This window comes from Cebus imitator, unplaced genomic scaffold (genome assembly GCF_001604975.1).
Source record: "Cebus imitator isolate Cc_AM_T3 unplaced genomic scaffold, Cebus_imitator-1.0 Scaffold5, whole genome shotgun sequence".
Classification (NCBI taxonomy): Eukaryota; Metazoa; Chordata; class Mammalia; order Primates; family Cebidae; genus Cebus; species Cebus imitator.
The window spans coordinates 13,486,130-13,506,483 of record NW_016107320.1 but is presented as its reverse complement, the minus strand read 5'-3'; the positions used below and the strand labels follow the sequence as shown (position 1 = coordinate 13,506,483).

The 20,354-nt window shown below is 40.7% G+C and overlaps 1 protein-coding gene across 1 annotated transcript in view; it reads right to left on the bottom strand.

Moving 5' to 3' along the window:
• Positions 1 to 20,354, bottom strand: part of TACC1 (transforming acidic coiled-coil containing protein 1) — a 99,765-nt gene that overhangs the window by 18,368 nt on the left and 61,043 nt on the right. The window contains 6 exon segments of the mRNA XM_037741397.1: positions 4,307 to 4,359; positions 8,326 to 8,533; positions 10,337 to 10,397; positions 11,679 to 11,714; positions 14,755 to 15,655; positions 15,658 to 15,870. Of these exon segments, the coding sequence (XP_037597325.1) occupies positions 4,307 to 4,359; positions 8,326 to 8,533; positions 10,337 to 10,397; positions 11,679 to 11,714; positions 14,755 to 15,655; positions 15,658 to 15,870 (1,472 nt within the window).

Sequence of the window (20,354 nt, the reverse complement as noted above, 5' to 3'; positions counted from 1 at the left end):
CAAGATTGTTGCATAGGTACACACATGGCACTGTGATGTGCTGCCTTCCTCCCCATACCTATATCTGGCATTTCTCCCCATGCTATCTCTCCCCAACTCCCCACCCCCTGCTGTCCCTCCCCTATTTCCCGCCTACAGACCCCAGTGTGTGATGCTCCCCTCCCTGTGTCCATGTGTTCCATTGTTCAACACCCACCTATGAGTGAGAACATGCAGTGTTTGATTTTCTGTTCTTGTGTCAGTTTGCAGAGAATGATGGCTTCCAGGTTCATCCATGTCCCTACAAAGGACACAAACTCATCGTTTTTGATGGCTGCATAGTATTCCATGGTGTATATGTGTCACATTTTCCCTGTCCAGTCTATCATCGATGGGCATTTGGGTTGGTTCCAGGTCTTTGCTATTGTAACCAGTGCTGCAATGCACATTCATGTGCATGTGTCCTTATAGCAGAACGATTTATAGTCCTTTGGATATATACCCAGTAATGGGATTGCTGAGTCAAATGGAATTTCTATGTCTAGGTCCTTGAGGAATCGCCACACTGTCTTCCACAATGGTTGAACTAATGGACTTTGTACTATTTTCCTTCCTAAAAGGCATTTTTGGTGGCTATACCTCCCACCTATGGAAGTAAACTTTTTATATAAATGAGTCATCTAATACTTTGGGAACATCCAAAATGCCAGAGTGACCTGGAATAATCTTAATCTTAAATGTGCAATAACTGATCAATTAGTTATTAATTATAATCAATCCGTTACATCTTGTGTGAATCACACTAAACATAAAGTCCATGGTGAACTTAGACCAGTGACTTTTAAATTTTCAGTCATCATAGTTTTACCCTCTCTCTAGAAAACACTCAGAAACAGAATTTTAGCACGCGGCTTCACAGACCTCAGCCATGGGTCCCAAATAGAAACCTGTCTCAGGCCACAGAAAAGAAAAATACAAAAGCCACAAGCTGGCAGTGCCCATGTTCCAGCAGCATTTGGGGGAGGGCAGCCCACTATGCCAAAGGAAGTCCAAAGTCCCACAAAACCTCTCTTTTTTCTCTTGGAATATATCTACCACTAGAACCAGAAGGCACTTACAGTGGGCAGCCCCTAAAATGCCCACCCAGTAACCCCTACCTCCAGTACAAATCCCCTCTCTCTGTAATCTCTTGCCTTTCAGTGTAGGCTGGACCTAGTAACTCATCAGAATATGGCAAACATCATGGATGTCACCTATGAGGTTAGGTTCTGAACAAACTCTGACTTCCATGTTTTGAGAAGCTACAGGAAAAGGCCCATATGGCAAAGATGTCTCTGCCAACAGCGGGGAACCAAGACTTGCCAACAACCACGTGAGTAAGCCTGGAAGCAGATCCTCCTCAGGATCCTCCCCAAGTCAAGCCTGGAGATGACTCTAGCCCTGGTCAATACTTTGCAGTCTGCAACAGACTCTGTGTCAGAGGCACCCAGCAAAGCTTCCCAAGATTCCTGACCCACAGAAACAACGAGATAATAAACACTTGCTTTAAGTGTCAGAGTAATGTGTTACACAGCAGTAGATAGCTGATACACCCCTGGACCTTTGAATCATCTCATTAATTTCTTGTGCCTTGTTTCTTATCAAGAAACCGTAACTTGACTAAAAGGAGGTAATACAGGAGGCCAAGCTGACACTTGATTCATCAGTTACACTTCCGATTCCAAATTAATAACATTTTAAATTAATAACATTTCATGGGTCATGAAATTAATAACATTTCATGGGTCAGTCTCTTGTGAATTCTTAGTTTAAGCCAGAGTCCCCAGGTTGAGTCAACTTTAGGAAACAGATTCTCAGTGTTTCCCATGGCTACCAAGTTCATGAGAATTTGGGAAATAAGCCCCCTAAAACTCTTAGCCAGGAAACATCAATGTCCATTACAGAGTTCAGCAGCTCATTCATTTGTTGAGGAGTAAATGAATTCAGTCTGTCTGCTAAACAACTCAATGCTAACACATCTGGGGTCCAGAAGAGGCGGTATCCTGCGCTGGAGGTGGAAGATCAGACCTTGGATGGTAGATGATGTCTCCAGGCCAAGTAGGCTCTTCAGCATGCCAGTTCTTCCGGACCACTCTCTTCTCTGCCTGGCCACATCTATAAGCCTCACTACTCAAAATGCAACAGCTCTTACAGGTGTAAGGGCAGGAATGTATCCTGGCCTACTTTGGCCATCTTTTCCAGTCTCCTAGGATTTAACTTTTTACCTTCCTTAGTTGTTTAGGTTGCTTATCAAAAAGTGCAGAACATCTCATAGGGGTGTCCAAGGGAGAGAATACAATCATGAGTTCTTAGTTTCTGTTTCTGGTTGGGCCAGTAAAGCCCCTTCCTCATCCCTCTTTTCTGCTTATCACTAGAGACAGAAACTAAAAACCATGGCTTCAGGCTGCTAAAAGCCTAAAACAAAATGACAGAACAACAAAATTAAGCAAGTTGGACAAGCTTGTTATAGAATCTACCATCACAGAGAATTAGCCAAAAGATCTCTTTCAGGCCTGGGCCATCTAGTATATCTTTAATGAAGATGCTAAATCAATCAATTATATCTTTCCGAAGGGGCTTCATTTCATGTTTGCCAATGCTTCTCTCGGTCCCTCAAAACGTTCACAATTGAGGACCAACAAAGACCTGTCTATAGACAACAGAACTCAATGGAAGCCCTGTTGCAAATTTACAGTGAACACAGATACCACAGATTCCCGTGGCTGTGTCCTAGCAGCAAGAGAATTTGCATCAACTAATCTGTGGCAGTGTGCTGACTGTGCTCATCCCGTCACTTGCCTTCAATCATAGCAGAGCAGTACTAGCCCCTGCCATACTCTAACAGAGACATGCCCGGAAAAGCCAAATGAACTCAACTTTTCTTTATTTCTTTAAATAATTTTTTTGTTTGTTTGTTTTTGTTTTTTTGAGTAAAGATGGGGTTTCACCATGCTGGCCAGGCTGGTCTTGAACTCTTGACCTCAGGTGATCCACCCACCTCGGTCTCCCAAAGTGCTAGGATTACAGGTATGAGCCACCGCACCAGGCCATGAACTCTTTTAAGAAGTTTATAACTTAAAAAGGAAAGTTAGCTTCTTATGTGAAAAATGCTGTGGAACAACAGCTGAAAAAGAAGGTGAGAGTGACTCCCCACCACTGACTGTACTCTGGCCTTAGTCCCAGCCACCACCTACTGCTAGGCACAAGACACATAGGAATGGACTTCAGAGCAACATGGAGAAACTTAGAAAGTAAACACTGATTAAACAGATTTTTTTCATTCAACGTGTTACGTGGTGAAATTTCTTTATACAATGTTTATTCAATGTTCTAAGGAAGAAGTTAATTTATGTTGGGAAGTTCAAATGGAGTTGCTTTTAAAAGGTCACAGCATATGACAGGTTCCTCACCAACTGGCTCCAGAGACAGTGTTTGCCACTTTTCTTTTTCACTCTTTCCCATGTTTCCTATCAAATCCCACCAGTGTATTCTAGCACACCAGTGTATTCTAGCACACCACTAGTATATTCTAGCACTTTACAGCTTAAATCTTTCACACTGTCATTTCATCTTATCCTCACAACCACTTTGATGAGGCAGATGGGTGCTGCTCATTTTATGGATGAATAAGTTGGGAATCAGGAAGTTTAAAGTTTGTTTCAAGAACTGAGTAAACCAGCCAGGTGCAGTGGCTCATGCCTGTAATCCCAGCACTTTGGGAGGCCAAAGTGGGCAGAATGCTTGAGCCCAGGAATTTGAGACCAGCCTAGGCAACATGGCAAGACCCCATTTCTACAAAAAATACAAAAATTAGCTGGGTGTGGTGGCACGCACCTCTAGTCCCAGCTACTTGGGAGGCTGTGGAAGGAGGATCACTTGAGCCCAGGAGGTGGAGGTTGCAGTTAGCCAAGATTGCGCCACTGCACTCCAGCCTGGGCAACAGTGAGACTGTCTCAAATAATAATAATAATAATAATAATAATAATATACCTCAGTTAACCCAATACATCCAAAATATTATCATTCAACATGTTGTTAATATTAAAAGTTGAGACATTTATGCTTCTTCTTTTTCTGAGTAGCTACAGTTCAAGTGCTCAATAGCCACCTGCAGGTAGGGCCACTGTATAGAACACTGCAGAGACTATATGTTCCTCAAGTGAAGAAACTGTATCTTATTTACATTTTATTCTCATCACCTAACACTGACCAGAATTTAACATAGGCTTCCAAATAAATTCTGAAAGAAACCTGAGCCCCACCTGGCCCTCCACATTAAGGAACTTACAATCACGGCAGACCCGTCTTCTTCCATCTTCTGACACGTCTCCTTCTCTATCCCTAAGAGAGAAAGTCATTTTTATAGTTAACCCAAGGAGTCAGTTTCTTTCCCTCCTAGTGAAAGGTTCTTGGAGACCCCAGTGCAGGTCGAGAATGACTATGAATACATGAAAAGCATTTTAAGATTTTATTTAAAAGGAACGCTGGCATTTTGTTGGGCATTGTGCAGTTCAGCGTTATATGTCTATGACATTGAGAAGAGTCACGAATGTTTGTCAGCCTTCAGGCAGAAAAAACAGCAAGGCTGCCCCCTTGTGTCCATTAAAAGTTTGGGCAATGCATTGTGCTAACCATGGTATTATTTCAGAAAGGGGTCCCTGTGTAACACCGAATTTTTTTAAATCATCAAGTCAGAGTGAATTTAAATTCCAACCCAGAAGGGTGGCCTTGATCTAATTAATACAGCAGATAAGATAATAAGCTTTAAAATTCAAGCCAGCAAAACTGATTCTCCCCTTCACACCCTTCAAATGGGCTTCCTTGTCTCAGGTCCATCCCCTAGTAGGGTGGAGGGTGACATTTAAAATAACCAGAAGACGGCCAGGTGTGGTGGCTCACACTTGTAATCCCAGAACTTTGGAAGGCCAGGTGGGTGAATCACCTGAGGTCAGGAGACTAGCCTGGCCAACACGGCAAAGCCTTGTCTCTACTAAAAATACAAAAACTAGCCAGGCGTGGTGGCGGGTGACTGTAATTCCAGCTGCTAGAGAAGCTGAGGCAGGAGAATCACTTGAACCCAGGAGGTGAAGGTTGCAGTGAGCCAAGGTCGTGCCACTGCACTCCAGCCTGGGCACAACAGCGAAACACAGCCTCAAAAATAAAAAAAATAATAATAATAAATAAAATAACCAGAAGATTCACTCCTTGAAGTAAATGTAAAAATACAGAAAAGCATACAAAACTTTAAAGTTACAATCCTCTACATGGCAATCACTAACTACTATTGTTGTCAATACCTAATATTGAAAACACAAATGTGACCATCAATCCCTTGTTCCAAAACCTTCAACCCCCTCCCTACCTATAGGATCAAGCTCAGATTCCACGGCACGACCTCATTTCCCACTTGCCATGTACGCACAGAAAGCAACTGGGCATTTTACCAACATGGTAGCTTCCTTCTCATGGCTGTGTGAGACTTGTTTCCTGGAGAACATCTAGTAAGTATCCACCAGAACCCAGCTCCAATGTAACAGGGCCTGTAGCCACTCCCACACCCAGGATGCAGCCTCCACTTGCCTGTGATGTGGCTGATCAGTTACAGTGTAACTGCTTGTTTAAATCTGTTCCCTCTGCTATTTGCTAACTTTGAAGATAGCACTGTATGCAATAGGGATACATACATTTTTGTTGAAGGAATTTCCTCCATTGCGGAAGAATATAATTCAATAAATGTTTACCATGCACTGTGTCAAAGATGACTCAAAGATGACCGTCTCATAGTGTCTAACCTCAGCAAGTTTATAATATTACCTTCCTATAATTTGCACCCTCCACTAGGTGCTGTGGAACCGGAAGGGGAACAGGAAATACAGGAGGATAAAGCATGCTGGAGAGACCTGAAGGGGTGTGCAGAACTGTGTAGGAGGTGGCAAAGGAAGACACTTCAGATGGAAGAAACCAAGGCAGGTGTTAAGAATACTCAGGATTAACCCAGAGAAACCGGAGGAATGGCAAACAAGGTCTTTGGGAAAGATGTCAGGGCAGAAGGCAGTGTTGGAAAAAATCAGGAACAATGCCTGGCACATCATTTTATAGATGAGAGACTGAGGCCTGGGATGGAAAGGAGGTCAGGGGGAATAAACTGCTCTAAGTCCTGACTTTCCATCTGCTTCCCTGGCTTAATGGCAGATCATGACTTTTAAAATTCTATGCATAAAAGCCCATAAATAAAATTATGTTGCTTTTCTTTTTTTTCTTGAGACGGTGCCTCGCATGTCACTTAGGCTGGAGTATGGTGGTATGATCCCAGCTCACTGTAGCCTCTGCCTCCCGAGTTCAAGTGATTCTCCTGCCTCAGCCTCCTGAGTAGCTGGGATTACAGGCATGCACCACCACGCCTGGCTAATTTTTGTACTTTTAGCAGAGACAGGGTTTCACCATGTTGGCCAGGATGGTCTCGATCTCCTGACCTCGTGATCTGCCCACCTCAGCCTCCCAAAGTGCTGGGATTACAGGTGGAAGCCACCGTGCCCAGCGAGATCTGAGTTTTTAATAATGTTTAATGTAGTCAGGAACATGGTTCTAAACTTCTCATAAGTAAAGTTTAAGGCCAAGGATGTAACTGGGAACCCAAAAGAAGGGCTTAGCTCTAGAATGATCTGATGAGTCTATCAGTAAGAGGCTGCAGCCCTCATTAGTCCAGGTTCCTCATTAGCATGTTAAGAAAGATGCTACAGTGCACTGGTCAATCTCAATCTACCACATCTGTACCAAGAAAATTTACAGTAGCCTAGTGTCATGAAAATAATCTCTTCACACTTTGGCACTGTGGCTAAAAACCATGGAAGCAGGCTGCTTAGAGTCAAATCTAGTTCTACCATTTACAAGGTTCAGAACACACTACATCAACATATGGCGCTTTCACATTTGAGGAACCAGCAGCAGGAAGGTCTCCTGGCCCCTGTCCTTCCCTCTCCCCTGAAGCAGACCATAAAGGAATCCCTCAGACCTTCCCCTGAAAATAGGTCGCAAGACCTCATTTCAGAGGAGTCCTCCCTATACCCAGAGAAAAACAATGTCCTTATCCTGAAAGACACAGACACCAAGAGGAATTGGAACAAAAAGGACTTGCTAAGTTCCCCTAGTTTATTACCATTGGATCATATTCTTCTGTCCTCCAACTGTACTTCTGCACAACTATCCGTAAAAGTACAGTTTTCCCTGTTTCTTTGGGTCTTCATTTCTGGAGGCTCTAATGTCATGTCAAACTTATAGTAAATATATTTGCATGCTTTTCTCTTGTTGATCTGTCTTTTGTTAGAGATGTCTCAGCCATGAACCTTGTCGTAAGGAGGAAAAAGATACCACTTTTCTGTCCTACACTAGCCAAGTGACTTTAATCAAGTTACTTAACTTCTTTGCCTTACTTTGTTTCTCCAAAGAAGGGAGAAAAGGGTAACACTTTGCTATGAATGAATAAATGCAAAGCACTTAGAACAATGCCTGCACAGGGTAAGGCACCCTATGTATTAGTTATTATTTCTGTAAGTTAAACAATGAGCTTAATAATCACAAAAAAGTCAAACGTATGACATAGTCATAGGCCATCTGATACAGTTTGAATACTTGTCCTCTAAATCTCATGTTGAAATCTGAACAACAGTTAGAGGTGAGGCCTAATGGGATGTGTTTGGTTCATAGGAGAGGATCCCTCATCAATAGCTTGGTGCTCTCCTTGTGGCAATGAGTGACTTCTCACTCTGTTAGTTTCTGTGAGATCTGTTTGTTAAAAACCGCCTGGCATCCTCCTCCCCCTCTCGCCATGTGACACATGTGCTCCCCCTTGCCTTCCACCATGATTGGAAGCTTCCTGAGTCCCTCACCAGAAGCAGGTACTCACGCCATGCTTCTTCTACAGCCTGAAGAACGATTAACCAAATAAACCTCTTTTCCTTACAAATTAGGCAGTCTCCAGTATTCCTTTACAGCAACGCAAATGATCTAACACACCACTATACTTTAAGATATGACCATATTCACATAAAATTATAAATTCAAGCAGTCTCACATACCTCAGCATCTACTATACAACTTGCCACAAATATCCCTGTATCCCTAGTACTTCAATAAGCACTTTTTTTGTGTCCCTTTTCCAGGTAAAGAAGCGAAGCATAGGTCAGCATCCTAAATCTATCCTTCAAGTGACCCAATTGTTTATTCTCTGTAAAGTGCCTCCTGCTTTATTAGGTTTTCAGGCATGTCTGTGCTTACATACTTTAGAAACATGAAGATATGCTTCCATACCTGCTTCTGAGGATGAAAACGCATGATTTATGGTAGACACGGGAACATTGGAACATTCAAAGTACTCCAGGTCTTCCTCTGGCTCACCTTTCACCTCGGCCCCAGCTGATTTCTGACCACATGACGTGGATGCCAGTTTCTCCTCATCGGTAGCATGGCCATCCCTATTAGAAATGTCTGAAATCTCGGAGATCACTGCCCCTCCATCCTGAGAAACACAACAGAGAAGATGCTACCCTTTAGCGGGTCAAGCAATGGGGAAGTGACATCCCACGAATGGAACAACTCCATACAGATACGTGACAGAGTTAACCACAGATCTGGGTACAAAGCAAGGAGGAGGTTGGAGTCTTTCAATCGTGAGATGCTGTTTTATACACCCTAACTTCTGTAATTTGAGTCTGTTTTAAAAAATGAGCTTCTCTAGGTTAAGTCTGTAAGCAAGCAGTTTAAGTGGTTTAAGACAGTGGTTTTCAATTTTTTTGTTCGTATACCTTCTTTTTTTTTTTTTTAAATCTATGTATCCCATTGCATTTTCAAGTGACATCTAAAAACTCTTTGGCATAAGTTTAACTACAAAGGGTGTGACATCTGGCATATTCTATTTTTTTTTTTTTAAATCTATGTATCCCATTGCATTTTCAAGTGACATCTAAAAACTCTTTGGCATAAGTTTAACTACAAAGGGTGTGACATCTGGCATATTCTAAATATTGAATTTGCTTAATGGTATCTACTTACCTTAGTGATTTGATACCATATGATCCATTTTAAATTTACATGAACAAGTTCCTAAGTCAGAAATTTGTGTTATTCCTTTTCCTCTCTAAATCTGTACTTCCATTCCACATACATCAAGAAATTATTCCAATGAAAAATATCTGCATGGCTGAAAGTCTTTTAAAGATCTCTATCTAACGTCTCTGTGAAACTTTTTTCTTTAAGTCTGAACACAAATTTTTATATCAATTACAAAACGTTTTATTGCACTAATTCTTAAAAAAACTTTTATAGTACAATAAATATATGGGTTTTTTTTTTTTAAAGATAACCAAAGATAGATTTTTCACAGCTCTTGCTGCCTACTTTACCAAAATCTGAGGGAGAATCTTTTACACATTTGTAACAGATGAAAAATAACTCAGATTGCAAATTTCCCCCCACCACACCCCTGTTTTACATCTACACCATATACCAAGTTTCTGGTCCAAATTGCATAGGAAAAGTTACGTTAAACTGGATTCTATTAACCAGTGAATGTATTTCTGTAATAAGTATACTGACATAAAAAGAACAAAAGGATCTCATTGCAATCAGATGGGCCTGGGTTTTGGTTTGTGTTTTGCAATTAGTTCATATGGTCATGGATGGATATTATTTATTGCTAGAATGTAACAAAGGTCAACATCAATTTTATTCCTGGTTTCTATTTTTATAAATTATAACCATTAAGAAATCTTATTTATATAAACAATAGATGAAACAGAAGGTTTCTTTGAACCCCTTTCCAAGTTATGTGCCAAAAAAATCTATCATCAAACATTGTTTTTAGATCTATCAGCTGGCAACTCAAGTCCTTCTACATTGTTGAAAGCAATGAACTGGAAAACCAACTGACTTAAGAAAAATATCATCCAGATATTAAGAGTCAATTATCTTTATAGAATCTACACCAATATTTCAGATCTTCCCTTTGGTGCCCTGGAGACTTTCACACCCTGTGGTGATGCATCTTTATAGCATTTAGAGTGGGAATTTTACTCCCTCCCCCAGCCAGAGGGGGGGGGAGGGAGGGAGAGAGAGAGTGTTATTGTGAAAGGGTTCCCTTGTCTTCAGGGCCCTTTTCTTCAGGGAAGAGAATCTGGAAGTAAGGATCTGGAAATTGGCTTCTTAAAGCTGAGTACTGAGGCACCCATTGGAAAGTCCTTTTTAATCTCCCGCCAGGGGGATGCAAACTCCCGCTGGGGTACCCCTAGTCTAAGAGACATTCTGGGGATGGGCACAGACTCACCTGAGAACATGCATCCAGAGCGAGAGACTGAGTTTCATGCTTCTTCACCTTACAGCCACTCCTAGAAAAAGAAACACAAATAAGCCAGTTTGGAATCACACTGACAACTGTCAACGTATGAAATGGGGCAGACAGCAGTGTGTGCGGATAGAAGCCAAAGCGTACAGCACCACACAAATCAAACATCACCGCGTGAGAGAGGCAGGGACACCTTTTATGCCTCTGAGTTTTCTAGGGAGAGACGGGGTAAGCAAAGACCAACAGCTGAGCTCATTCTCTGAAAAGACCCCCTCACTTGCTTCTGTGAGTTGTCAAACACTAGCACTCTGATGTCTAGTTTTTAATTACACGCCACCAAAAGCTTTTCATACAGTACAGCCTTAGCAGCTGAAGACATTCAGTTCCTCTGAGCTTCACTCGCTTGGCTTTGACGTTCATAGAAAAATCATCACGCTGGACCAGATTCTTTAAAAATTCTTTATTGCACTAAAAGCCATAGAAGTCTCGTAAAACAGTTCCAGTTAGACTTGTGTGCTCACAGAGAAGAACTGTGGTCAGTACAAAGTATAAAAATAAAAAGATGTGAGTAAACAGTTACCATCCCCATTAATGAGTAAGATGGAAGATGAATGCCATGTACTGCACAAAGCCTGAAACTTGGGAAAGCTTGAACCACTTGTTATTTGTAGACTAGCACACAATTTGTGATCACAGGACTAATTCAGATTCTTTTCTAATAAACTTAGTATTTCCAGTAAAAACATCACTGTGACCAAAAAAAGAGAAAAAAAGTTATTTGCAACTTTTTTTCTTTTGCGAGAAAAAATAAAAAGACAAGCACGTAAGTTACCGGAATGTGCATAATCACTAGTTCATGATCTTCTTTCCCTAATCTTCTTACTGAGTGCCACCCTCTGCCACCAAACTCAAGTTGAGCTGACTCGGTAAAATTTATTAACTGTTCCAAGTCAGCAGCTTTATCCTACCAAAATAGCCAATGATTTCTAATATTAAATAGCAGAACAGTCCCTCAAACCACTGCTGTGATGATCTTGGGGCCAAGCCAGTTCTTGGTATTGTCAAAGCGCCATGTGACACCTGCCAAGCCAGGGAGTGCAAGCTCTTGCACCTAAGGTGTAAAGGCTGAGCCTCACTCTCTAAGGTACAGACAACTGCAGGTTGAAACTGACTCATGAAGTGGCCAGTGAAACGCAGAGAATCATCAGAAGATCAAACTCAGAATTAGAAGCAAACATGCCATGGAGAGATGGCTGGGGGAGGGTGGGAGGAGAGGAAACTGCCAATGGTCCCAGGGACAAACAGAAGCAGCAGGAGTACTTACAACAGAAAACAGAGAAATTTCACTTGTTCAGTAGTCCTGATGCACCAACAAAATTAGAGACAGGAAAGAGACAGACAGATGGAGAAAAAAATCATGTAAAGACTGGAATATTTAACTCTAGTCTGGCAGATGTAAAAGCTGCACAAATCTTTGTATGAGGTGAGATATAAATTAAAAATGTCATAGTCATGAATGCTATCACTAGTGAGTGAATGATGAACAGACCTCAACTATAAAAGAGACTGGCAGAAACACTCAGAAATGCCACAAACTCAAATTTATAGATGAAAAATAAACTTTCAAGAGGTCTAGCACTCCTTTTTCTAAAAAGAACAAGAAGACAACATTCTTGATTGCACGAAGACTTTTAAAAAAACCTATTAAGTGTATTAGATCAAGAAATTTATTCGACAAATACAGAATAGGGAAAAAGGCTACTGGGTGAGGGTGAGGGTGGTAGGACTCGAGATGGTGCTCCTTGCTGCTGAATATAAAGTGCAGAATAAATTACCCTTTATTTGGCCCAGATTTCATCTTATTTAAGGCACTTCTTGCAAGCAACTGAAACTCTCACAAATGACTCCTTATTAACTTCAGTAGGCAGAAGCATCCCACATTTAGGGGAGGAAGTACCTAGGCAGTGACGTGCCCAGTACGTACCCCCAAGTGCTGTCTAGAGAGAACTAACCTTAAAAGCCACAAAAGAGGACACCCAATAAATAATATTTTTCAACAACCATTTAACTGCTTATATTTAATCAAAGAACAGATCGAGAGCTACTAATGACATTTCACTCCCCTTAGCCTTTCTGGGGCTGCTAAAGAACTGGTTTCTGTATCACTCTACTTTCTTGGTTCTGAAGTTGATCCTTCTGCTCTTTAAACCTTTGGGGGTCTTCCTTTCTGCTGAAAGTCACCATGCCACCTGGAGTTTTTATGTCACAGTAATGCTGAGAAGCATTTCCCCAACAGATCTACAGTAACAACTACAAACATGGTGCTTTTCATATTCCTTTTTCATATTTCATCCTGCAACTCATTGGTCCTTATTTATATCTACGTTTTACCCAAATGTTTTAGTAAAATGTCATAGGGCCACAAAAGGATATACAGTCAAGTGCCACATAATGACATTTCACTCATATATGCGATACTGGTCCCGCAGGGTTATAATGGAGCTGAAAAACTATCACCTAGTGATGTCCTGACGATCCTTACCCTAGGTAAGCCTAGGTAATGTGTGTGTCTGTGTCTTCGTTTTTAACAAAAAATTTTACAAAGTAAATAAATAAGTAAATATTTTACACAAAGAAAACTTATGGATAGGAATATAAAGAAAATAATTTTGTATAGCTGTACCATGTGTTTGTGTTTTAAGCTAAGTATTATTACAAAAGAGTCAAAACTTTAAAAATTTAAAAGTTGATAAAGTAGAAGTTACAGTAAGCTAAACTTTATTACTGAGGGAAAAATTTTTAAATAAATTTAGTGTAGCTGAAGTGTACAGTGTTTATACAGGCTACAGTAGTGTGCAGTAATGTCCTAGGCCTTCACATTCACTCACCACTCACTCACTAACTCACTCACTAACTCACTCAGAGCAAATTCCAGTTCTGCAAGCTCCATTCATGGTAAGCACCCTATACAGGTGTATTATTTTTTATCTTTTATACTATATTTTTATGTACCTTTTCTATGCTTGAATATGTTTAGATACACAAATACTTACCATTGTGTTACACGCCTATAGTAGTTTTCTAAGACAGGGTCTTGCTCTGCCAGCCAGGCTGGAGTACAATGGCATAATCATGGCTCACTGCAACCTCAACCTCCGGGGCTCAAGCAATCCTCCTGCCTCAACCTCGTGAGTAGCTGAGACTACAGGCATGCACCACTACTCCCAGCTAATGAAAAACAAATTTTTTTTTTAGCAGACAGGGCGTTGGAGGAGGGTATCTCACTGTATTGCCCAGGCTGGTCTTGAAATCATGGCCTCAAGGGATCTCCCACCTTGGCCTCCCAAAGTGTTGGGATTACAGGTGTGAGCCACCACACCTAGCACCTATAGTATTCAGTACAATAATGTGCTGTACAGGTTTGGAGCCTAGGAGTAATAGGCTGTACCATATAGCCTAGGTGTGTAGTAGGATATACCACCTAAGTTTGTGTAAGTTCACTTTATGATGTTCACACAATAAAATCACCTAAGGATGCATTTCTAAGAACTACCCTGTGCCTAAGTGATGTATGATTGTATTACCATCTACTCAGGTTTTGTGAGAAAGTAATCCTGCAGCAAAGTTAAACTGAATCTTGATATGGAATATGACCTTAGGTGATTATGCTAAAAACTCTAAGGACCTTGCAAAAGTCAAATAATTTCCCAGGAGAGATGGGGGGACTGTCTAAACCAACTAATTTACTCAGTTTTAACTGAACATTTAAAATATTCTTCATTCTCACTGCAAATTTACCTCCTTACTGATAAGCCAGAAACTACACATGGAGACAAGAATTCTCACCAACATTTAGTGGTAGGTTTGTTTCCAACAAAAATCACAGCTGTTTATATAAAAAGACTTCTTTCTACAAGACCCTTTTGGACCATTTCCCACATGTTATTGACACTACACAGGTAATTTACAGGACTGGAATTTGTCTTATCCATAAAGAATCTGAAGACGGTGGCAAGCACTGACATTTGAATTGTCTATAATGTGACTCCTCACAGCCCAGCCAGGATTTCTGAAAACCATCAAATCTCTACCTATCTCTCATACCATTCTTTATTTTTTTCAAACATAAAAACATAAAAAGTCTTAGGGCCAGGGGAAGAGCTTAGCTGATTAAGCTGAGGATTCAGAATAAGATAAAAATATAAAAGGAAACCTCTGGTATTTCTGATTCCACACAACAGTTAGGCCAAATAGTGAAGACTGCAGGATACTGTTATCAGCTTTGTATCAACCTAGGTGCACCTCAAAGGTAAATTCAGTTCACCAAAGCCAAAAGTAGCTGGCTGCCTAACTTACAGAGAAGACACAGAGCACGACACCCAGAGCCCGCTGTCACTCACGTTATTAAACGCGACTTTGCCTTCTTGGGTGACTCTAAGATTTCATTAACATGATTACCAGTGGGAGAACAAAAGTCACTGCTTGTTAAGGTCGTAGTTGGTTTAAAGGGATCCATGGATTCGTCAGAGTTATCTGGGTCAAAGTGATAAGAGCCCTCAGAAGAAAGGGGTGGGGAGTTCTGCAGAATGGAGTGGCTCCCAAAGGGGTTGAAGCTGGGGTTATCCCACTGACTAGGATCTAGCTTGGAAGATGCTTGGGAAAGAGGCCCGTCTCGTGCCACTGGGTCTGTAGTCTGTTCTACACCTGCTGACTTACTGATGCCATCTTTTTGTATCTTGGGAGTCAGTTTGCTACCCGGTTTCCTGCCAGGTTTCCTTGGAAGGGCTTTCCTGGCCTCTGCATTTCCCACATCTTCTGTGAAATCAAACTCAAGCTTGAGAGGTAAGCTCCTCAATTCCTCCCCCGGCTCAACCCCTGAGTCGTTGGTGTCACTACCGAGAGTGCTGGAAGTTTCCTTAAGGTCAGGGGGAGACTTCTGGAACCTGGCACCTCGTAGCAAAGAAGAACTTGTGTTCTCATCCAGCTCTTCAGGACTGAAGTGGTAGGATGCCTTGGGGAGAGGTGTGCCCTCCACAGCAGCATCAGCATCTGAGAACTCTCCTCCAATTGCTTTCTTCCTCAGAGGGACGGGCTTGGGCTTTCTCAGCTTGCTTCTTCTGCTGGGCACAGGCTCTGGACAGGAGTTTCCAGCTTTTAGATCAGCTTCTGTGGAGGCCTCGAGGGTGACCCCCATACTTCCTTCTATCATTGCCTCGTCCTGGAGGGTGCCTGATGGGCTGAAAGGCAGAGCCTTGCCTGAGACTGCAGTTACAAAGCCATGAGCTGCTTTTGTTCCAAGGCTGCCAGGATATCCGTGGAATCCTTCGTTTCTATTAAAAATGGCCTTACGATAGAAATTTTGCTAAAATCATGTTCAGGTTCTTCTTTGAAATTCTTGAGTGAGTGAGAGTCAACAGCCTGCTGTGGCACCTTATTTTCTGAAGGTTTAAAACAAGTCTCAGATGAACACTTTTCAACCACTTCTGCTACAAGCTGTTCATCAGCTTCTTGTGATTCTAAAATGGGGAAAAAAAAACATCTATTAAAGAATTATCTTTCTGTCATTGGTAAATATTCTATCCTACCTAAATTCACATAAACAAATAGCAAGTTCTTTCCTCTTCACTTCTATTAAGCATCTCTAAAGTTCAGCAAGGACGGCGGCACAGCCTGAAAGAGAACAGCTGGCACAACACCCTAAAATGAATTTTCTTATCCCAAGTTGTGTATGTGCATTATCCAAGTGATATGAATACCAAGTACACCAAAAGAACTATTTAGAGAAAGGATAAACAGAGCAACAGTCTGCTGCAATGTATATTATGTGATGTTAACATTCTGTAGTTTTGGTCTGGAGGAATCTTTAGAAACCATCAGCTACGGTGCAGGGATGCAGATTGGCACTAGGATAGTTCCTAGGCATGGCCTGACAGCTTTAGGGTCAGAGTTTTATGCAGTGAACAAATCTGAATCCAAAAATAAACTTAAAAAACCTACTGTGACCAACTCAGAATCATCTCTCTGTAGACCTAAAAAACTATAAGAACCAAATAAGAAAGCTAATTTGAAAAACCAGTTAAGGAAATGGCTTTAAAACAAATAGCTCTTATTTCACTAAGACACAAATTATAAAACAATAAAGTTATTTTTTCTTTAGAACCTCTGTCTCTAAGCCGGGCCAGGAATTCTCTAAATCACCTGTGAAAAATAAAAATCCTTTTTAATTGGGGTCTTACTAGGATGAATGCTACAAATATTAGGAAGGTGTGAATGAGGTAATTTCATTAAAGCACAAAGTGATTTCCTGACGTAGATATCTGAAATAAGAGTAGCACAGAAAACTCAGTGAATTGGTTATAACATCTCATGATTTTTTTAAAAAATTAAGAGATGACCCTCTAATCCTACTTCCTAATCCTGATCCAGGATCAGAGTCAAGTACTACTGGAATATCACTGGAATAGTTTTTATTTTTGTTTCTCTTGAGACAGTGCCTCTGTTACCCAGGCCGGAGTGCAGTGGCCTGATCATGGCTTACTGCAGCCTTGACCTCCCAGGCCCAAGTGATCCTCCCACATCAACCTCCCAAGTAACTGAGACCACAGGGATGAGCCACCATGCTTGGATGGTCTCACTAGGCTCAAGCAATCTGCCTGCCTCCACCTCCCAAAGTGCTGGGATTACAGGGGTGAGCTACCACACACAGCTAAGGTTCTTTCAATAACATGTAACCCAAACACTACTGAAATAAATTCGATTTTTTTTTTTAGACATGGCCTTGCTGTGTTGCCTAGGCTGATCTCAAAGTCCTGGGCCCAAGCCATCCTCCTGCCTCAGCCTCCTGAGTGGCTTGGATTATAGGTATATGCCACCATGTCCGGCTTAGTTTTTACTTAGACTCTGATTTAGTTACATTGTATGTTTTAATCTCATAAATACAATTGTTTTTAAAACTAATGCTTTCAATCTTTATAACTATAATATAAATCACCTTAAAATCTGTTATATATCAGAGTCCACATAATGTTTTTTTTTTTTTTTGAGAAAAAGGTTCCACTGCATTAAGATTTTGAAAACTATGGTTAAAGTAGAAGGTACATCTCTAAACATAGGAATACGTAAATAAGTGGGGATGAATAGGCCTTCTAGGAACTAATACACATGACCTTTTAAAGAGACTTTCAGCATCTCTCAGGTGTACTATAGATGATCCCACTGTAAGTAACAGATCTTGAAAACCCTATACAAGAGGCTGTATTTTAACGTCTTTATCCTGGTGTGCCCAGCAGGAGTGGGTGGCGTGGTACAGGGGAGAGCCACCCTTTCCATATACTGACAAGCAAGAAATGGTCCTGAGCCACCGTTTCTCCATCTAGAAAACTGTTTTGTACTACATTTGACTATAAATCAAACTAATAAACTGGAAGAACTTGTTACCTAAGTAAGTCATGATAGATTTGGTAACAATAAAAATTTTATTTGTAAAATATTGGTAATACATGTGTACTTTCTTGTACACAATTTACTTCAAGTGATATTTACCCAGAAACTAATTAGCCTATATTAAACTAATTAGCCTACCTCCTTTCATTTGCTATGGATGTTTTCCAATAAATTTTTTTATTTGGTTCTTTTAGTTCTTCAGTCTATAGAGAGGCAATTCTAGGGCAGAGATGGGAAGTTTTCCATTTGTGTTTTTGAAACAGTCCGATTATGTAAACTCTGTTCTGTGGAATAGGGAATACAGTTACGTGTTGCTTAACAGTGGATTCTGGTTATCATCATTGTGGCAATTTCATCATTGTGTAGGTCATTGTGTGATCATCATAGAGTGTACCTGGCACAAACCTAGATGGTATATTTACTACACACCTATGGTATACCCTATTGCTCGTAGGTTACAAACCTGAACAGCACATTACTGTACTGAAATACTGCAGGCAATGGTAACACAATGCTAAGTATCTGTTTATCTAAACACAGAAAAGGTAAAGTAAAAACATGATATTATAATCTTATGTGATCACATTGTATATCCAGTCAGTCTTTGATCAAGACTGTCATTATGTCATAATGACAAGTCATTATGCGGTGAATGACTGATTTGTATTTTTAACTTCCAAGGATTCAAATCTGCTCACTGCATAAAAATCTAATCCTAAAACTGTCAGGTTGTGCCTGGAAACTCAGTACCCATCTGCATCCCTAACATTTAAGCTGTTGATGTCCAATGGCTCCTCTGGACCTACAGAATGTTAATATCACGTAAGATATATATGCAGTAGACACTTGTTCTACTTAGCCTTTTCCTAAATAAGTACTATTTGCATTATCCAACTGATACAAATAATTCAGATTCTTATCTGTTAAGACAGTAAGTTGATCTGTAAGAGACTGAGATCAGGATAAAATAGAGACAGAAGACCATCCTATCCCAGTAGACAAGTGATAGAGAACAGAGGTACCTGAGGACTTTTCAATGCACACAAAGGCCTACTTATACTGCCCCAGCTTAATTTCCATGAAACTCCCCTTTCTCAATGATGTATGTGTATTTGAGCTAGTCTGAGTAGATTTCTGCCCTTTGAAACCAAATGTATCCAAACTTAAGTGCATAGAAAACTCAAATCCCAAGATTCTGAGATCAAGTGATGCCACCTAATGAGGGACAAATACATAAACCTTTCGGATATGACAGGATAGGCATTACAATCCTGTCCTATGCAATGTCCTCAAGGAGCCCAGAGGAGGAGAGCAAACCTTCATATAAGTATAGGATGAGAGACCTACCTGAGCAACCGGCCAACATTTTCTCACATGTGATTGCAGTTAACTGCAAACTCAACACAACCCATGGTGGCATAACTGAGCACATAGCCAATGCAACCTCAGATCCCATTAACAGATAAACAGAAACATCAATGACAACAGTATTGCGTAAAACAGAGGGGTTGGATGGAACAGGCAACGAGCTACTAAGAGCTCACTAGGATTATCTTATTGAACCGAGACATCAGTCTTTACCAGTAGGCAAACTCAAATCTGTCCAACACTAAGGCCTGGCTGCTAAACCTTATGTTAAATTCATCTCTTGATGGCCAGAACAGTTTCTCGTAGTCTCTCTCATCACATAACATCTGGGATTGTGAATTCAGTTAGATTCTGATTCAGTTCTAAGTTCCTCATCTTAAAAAAACTATGGACAAAAGTGAACGTCCTTAGAGGAATGTGGATCAAGGTGGTGTATCTGTAAACAATCAAACTAAGATATTTAGCCTAGAAAACTAAGAAACATTATAGAGTCTATAAATATTTTAAGGGCGCTTGAGGTAAAGGGATTAGAATTATTGTAGCTTCAGAGGATAAAATTAGGATCATGTGGACAACTATTAATATTAAGAGGAAAGTGGATTTCAAATCAATATAAGAGAAAACTAACAGGCAATGAATGCAAACAGAAGCCAGCTCCTTATCCATCAGGAATGATTTGCCCCTGCCCCTCCATTCACTCACACATTCACTCAGTCATTCAACAAACATCTGAGCATTTTTATGCACAGGGCTCTGTGCTTGGCACTGGGGATGTAACAGCAAGCAAAAAAGAGGAGGGCTCTATTTTCATGCAGTTTAGAGACTATCAGGAAAGAGAGACATTAATTGAGTAATTACTGAAAGAATGTAGGGGAGAAATGAGGCTGGGAAAATAGAAAGGCAACATGCTTAAAGAGCCTTGCAGGCCTTATCAAGAATCTGGTTTTATTCTAAAAGCAACAGGAAACCATAAAGAGTTTTTAAGCAGCAGACAATATACTTAGATTTATATTTTGAACAGACCCCAGTTGCATCGTGGAAAAGGATTAAAGAAAGTAAACATGGAACATGTAAAACTGCTAGTATGTTATTCTAGGGGCTTTGGCAAGGGTGATGCTAATGAATGGGAAGAGGAGTTACATTCTAGAGAGGAAATAAGGAGGTGAGACTGATAAAGCTGGGTGATAAG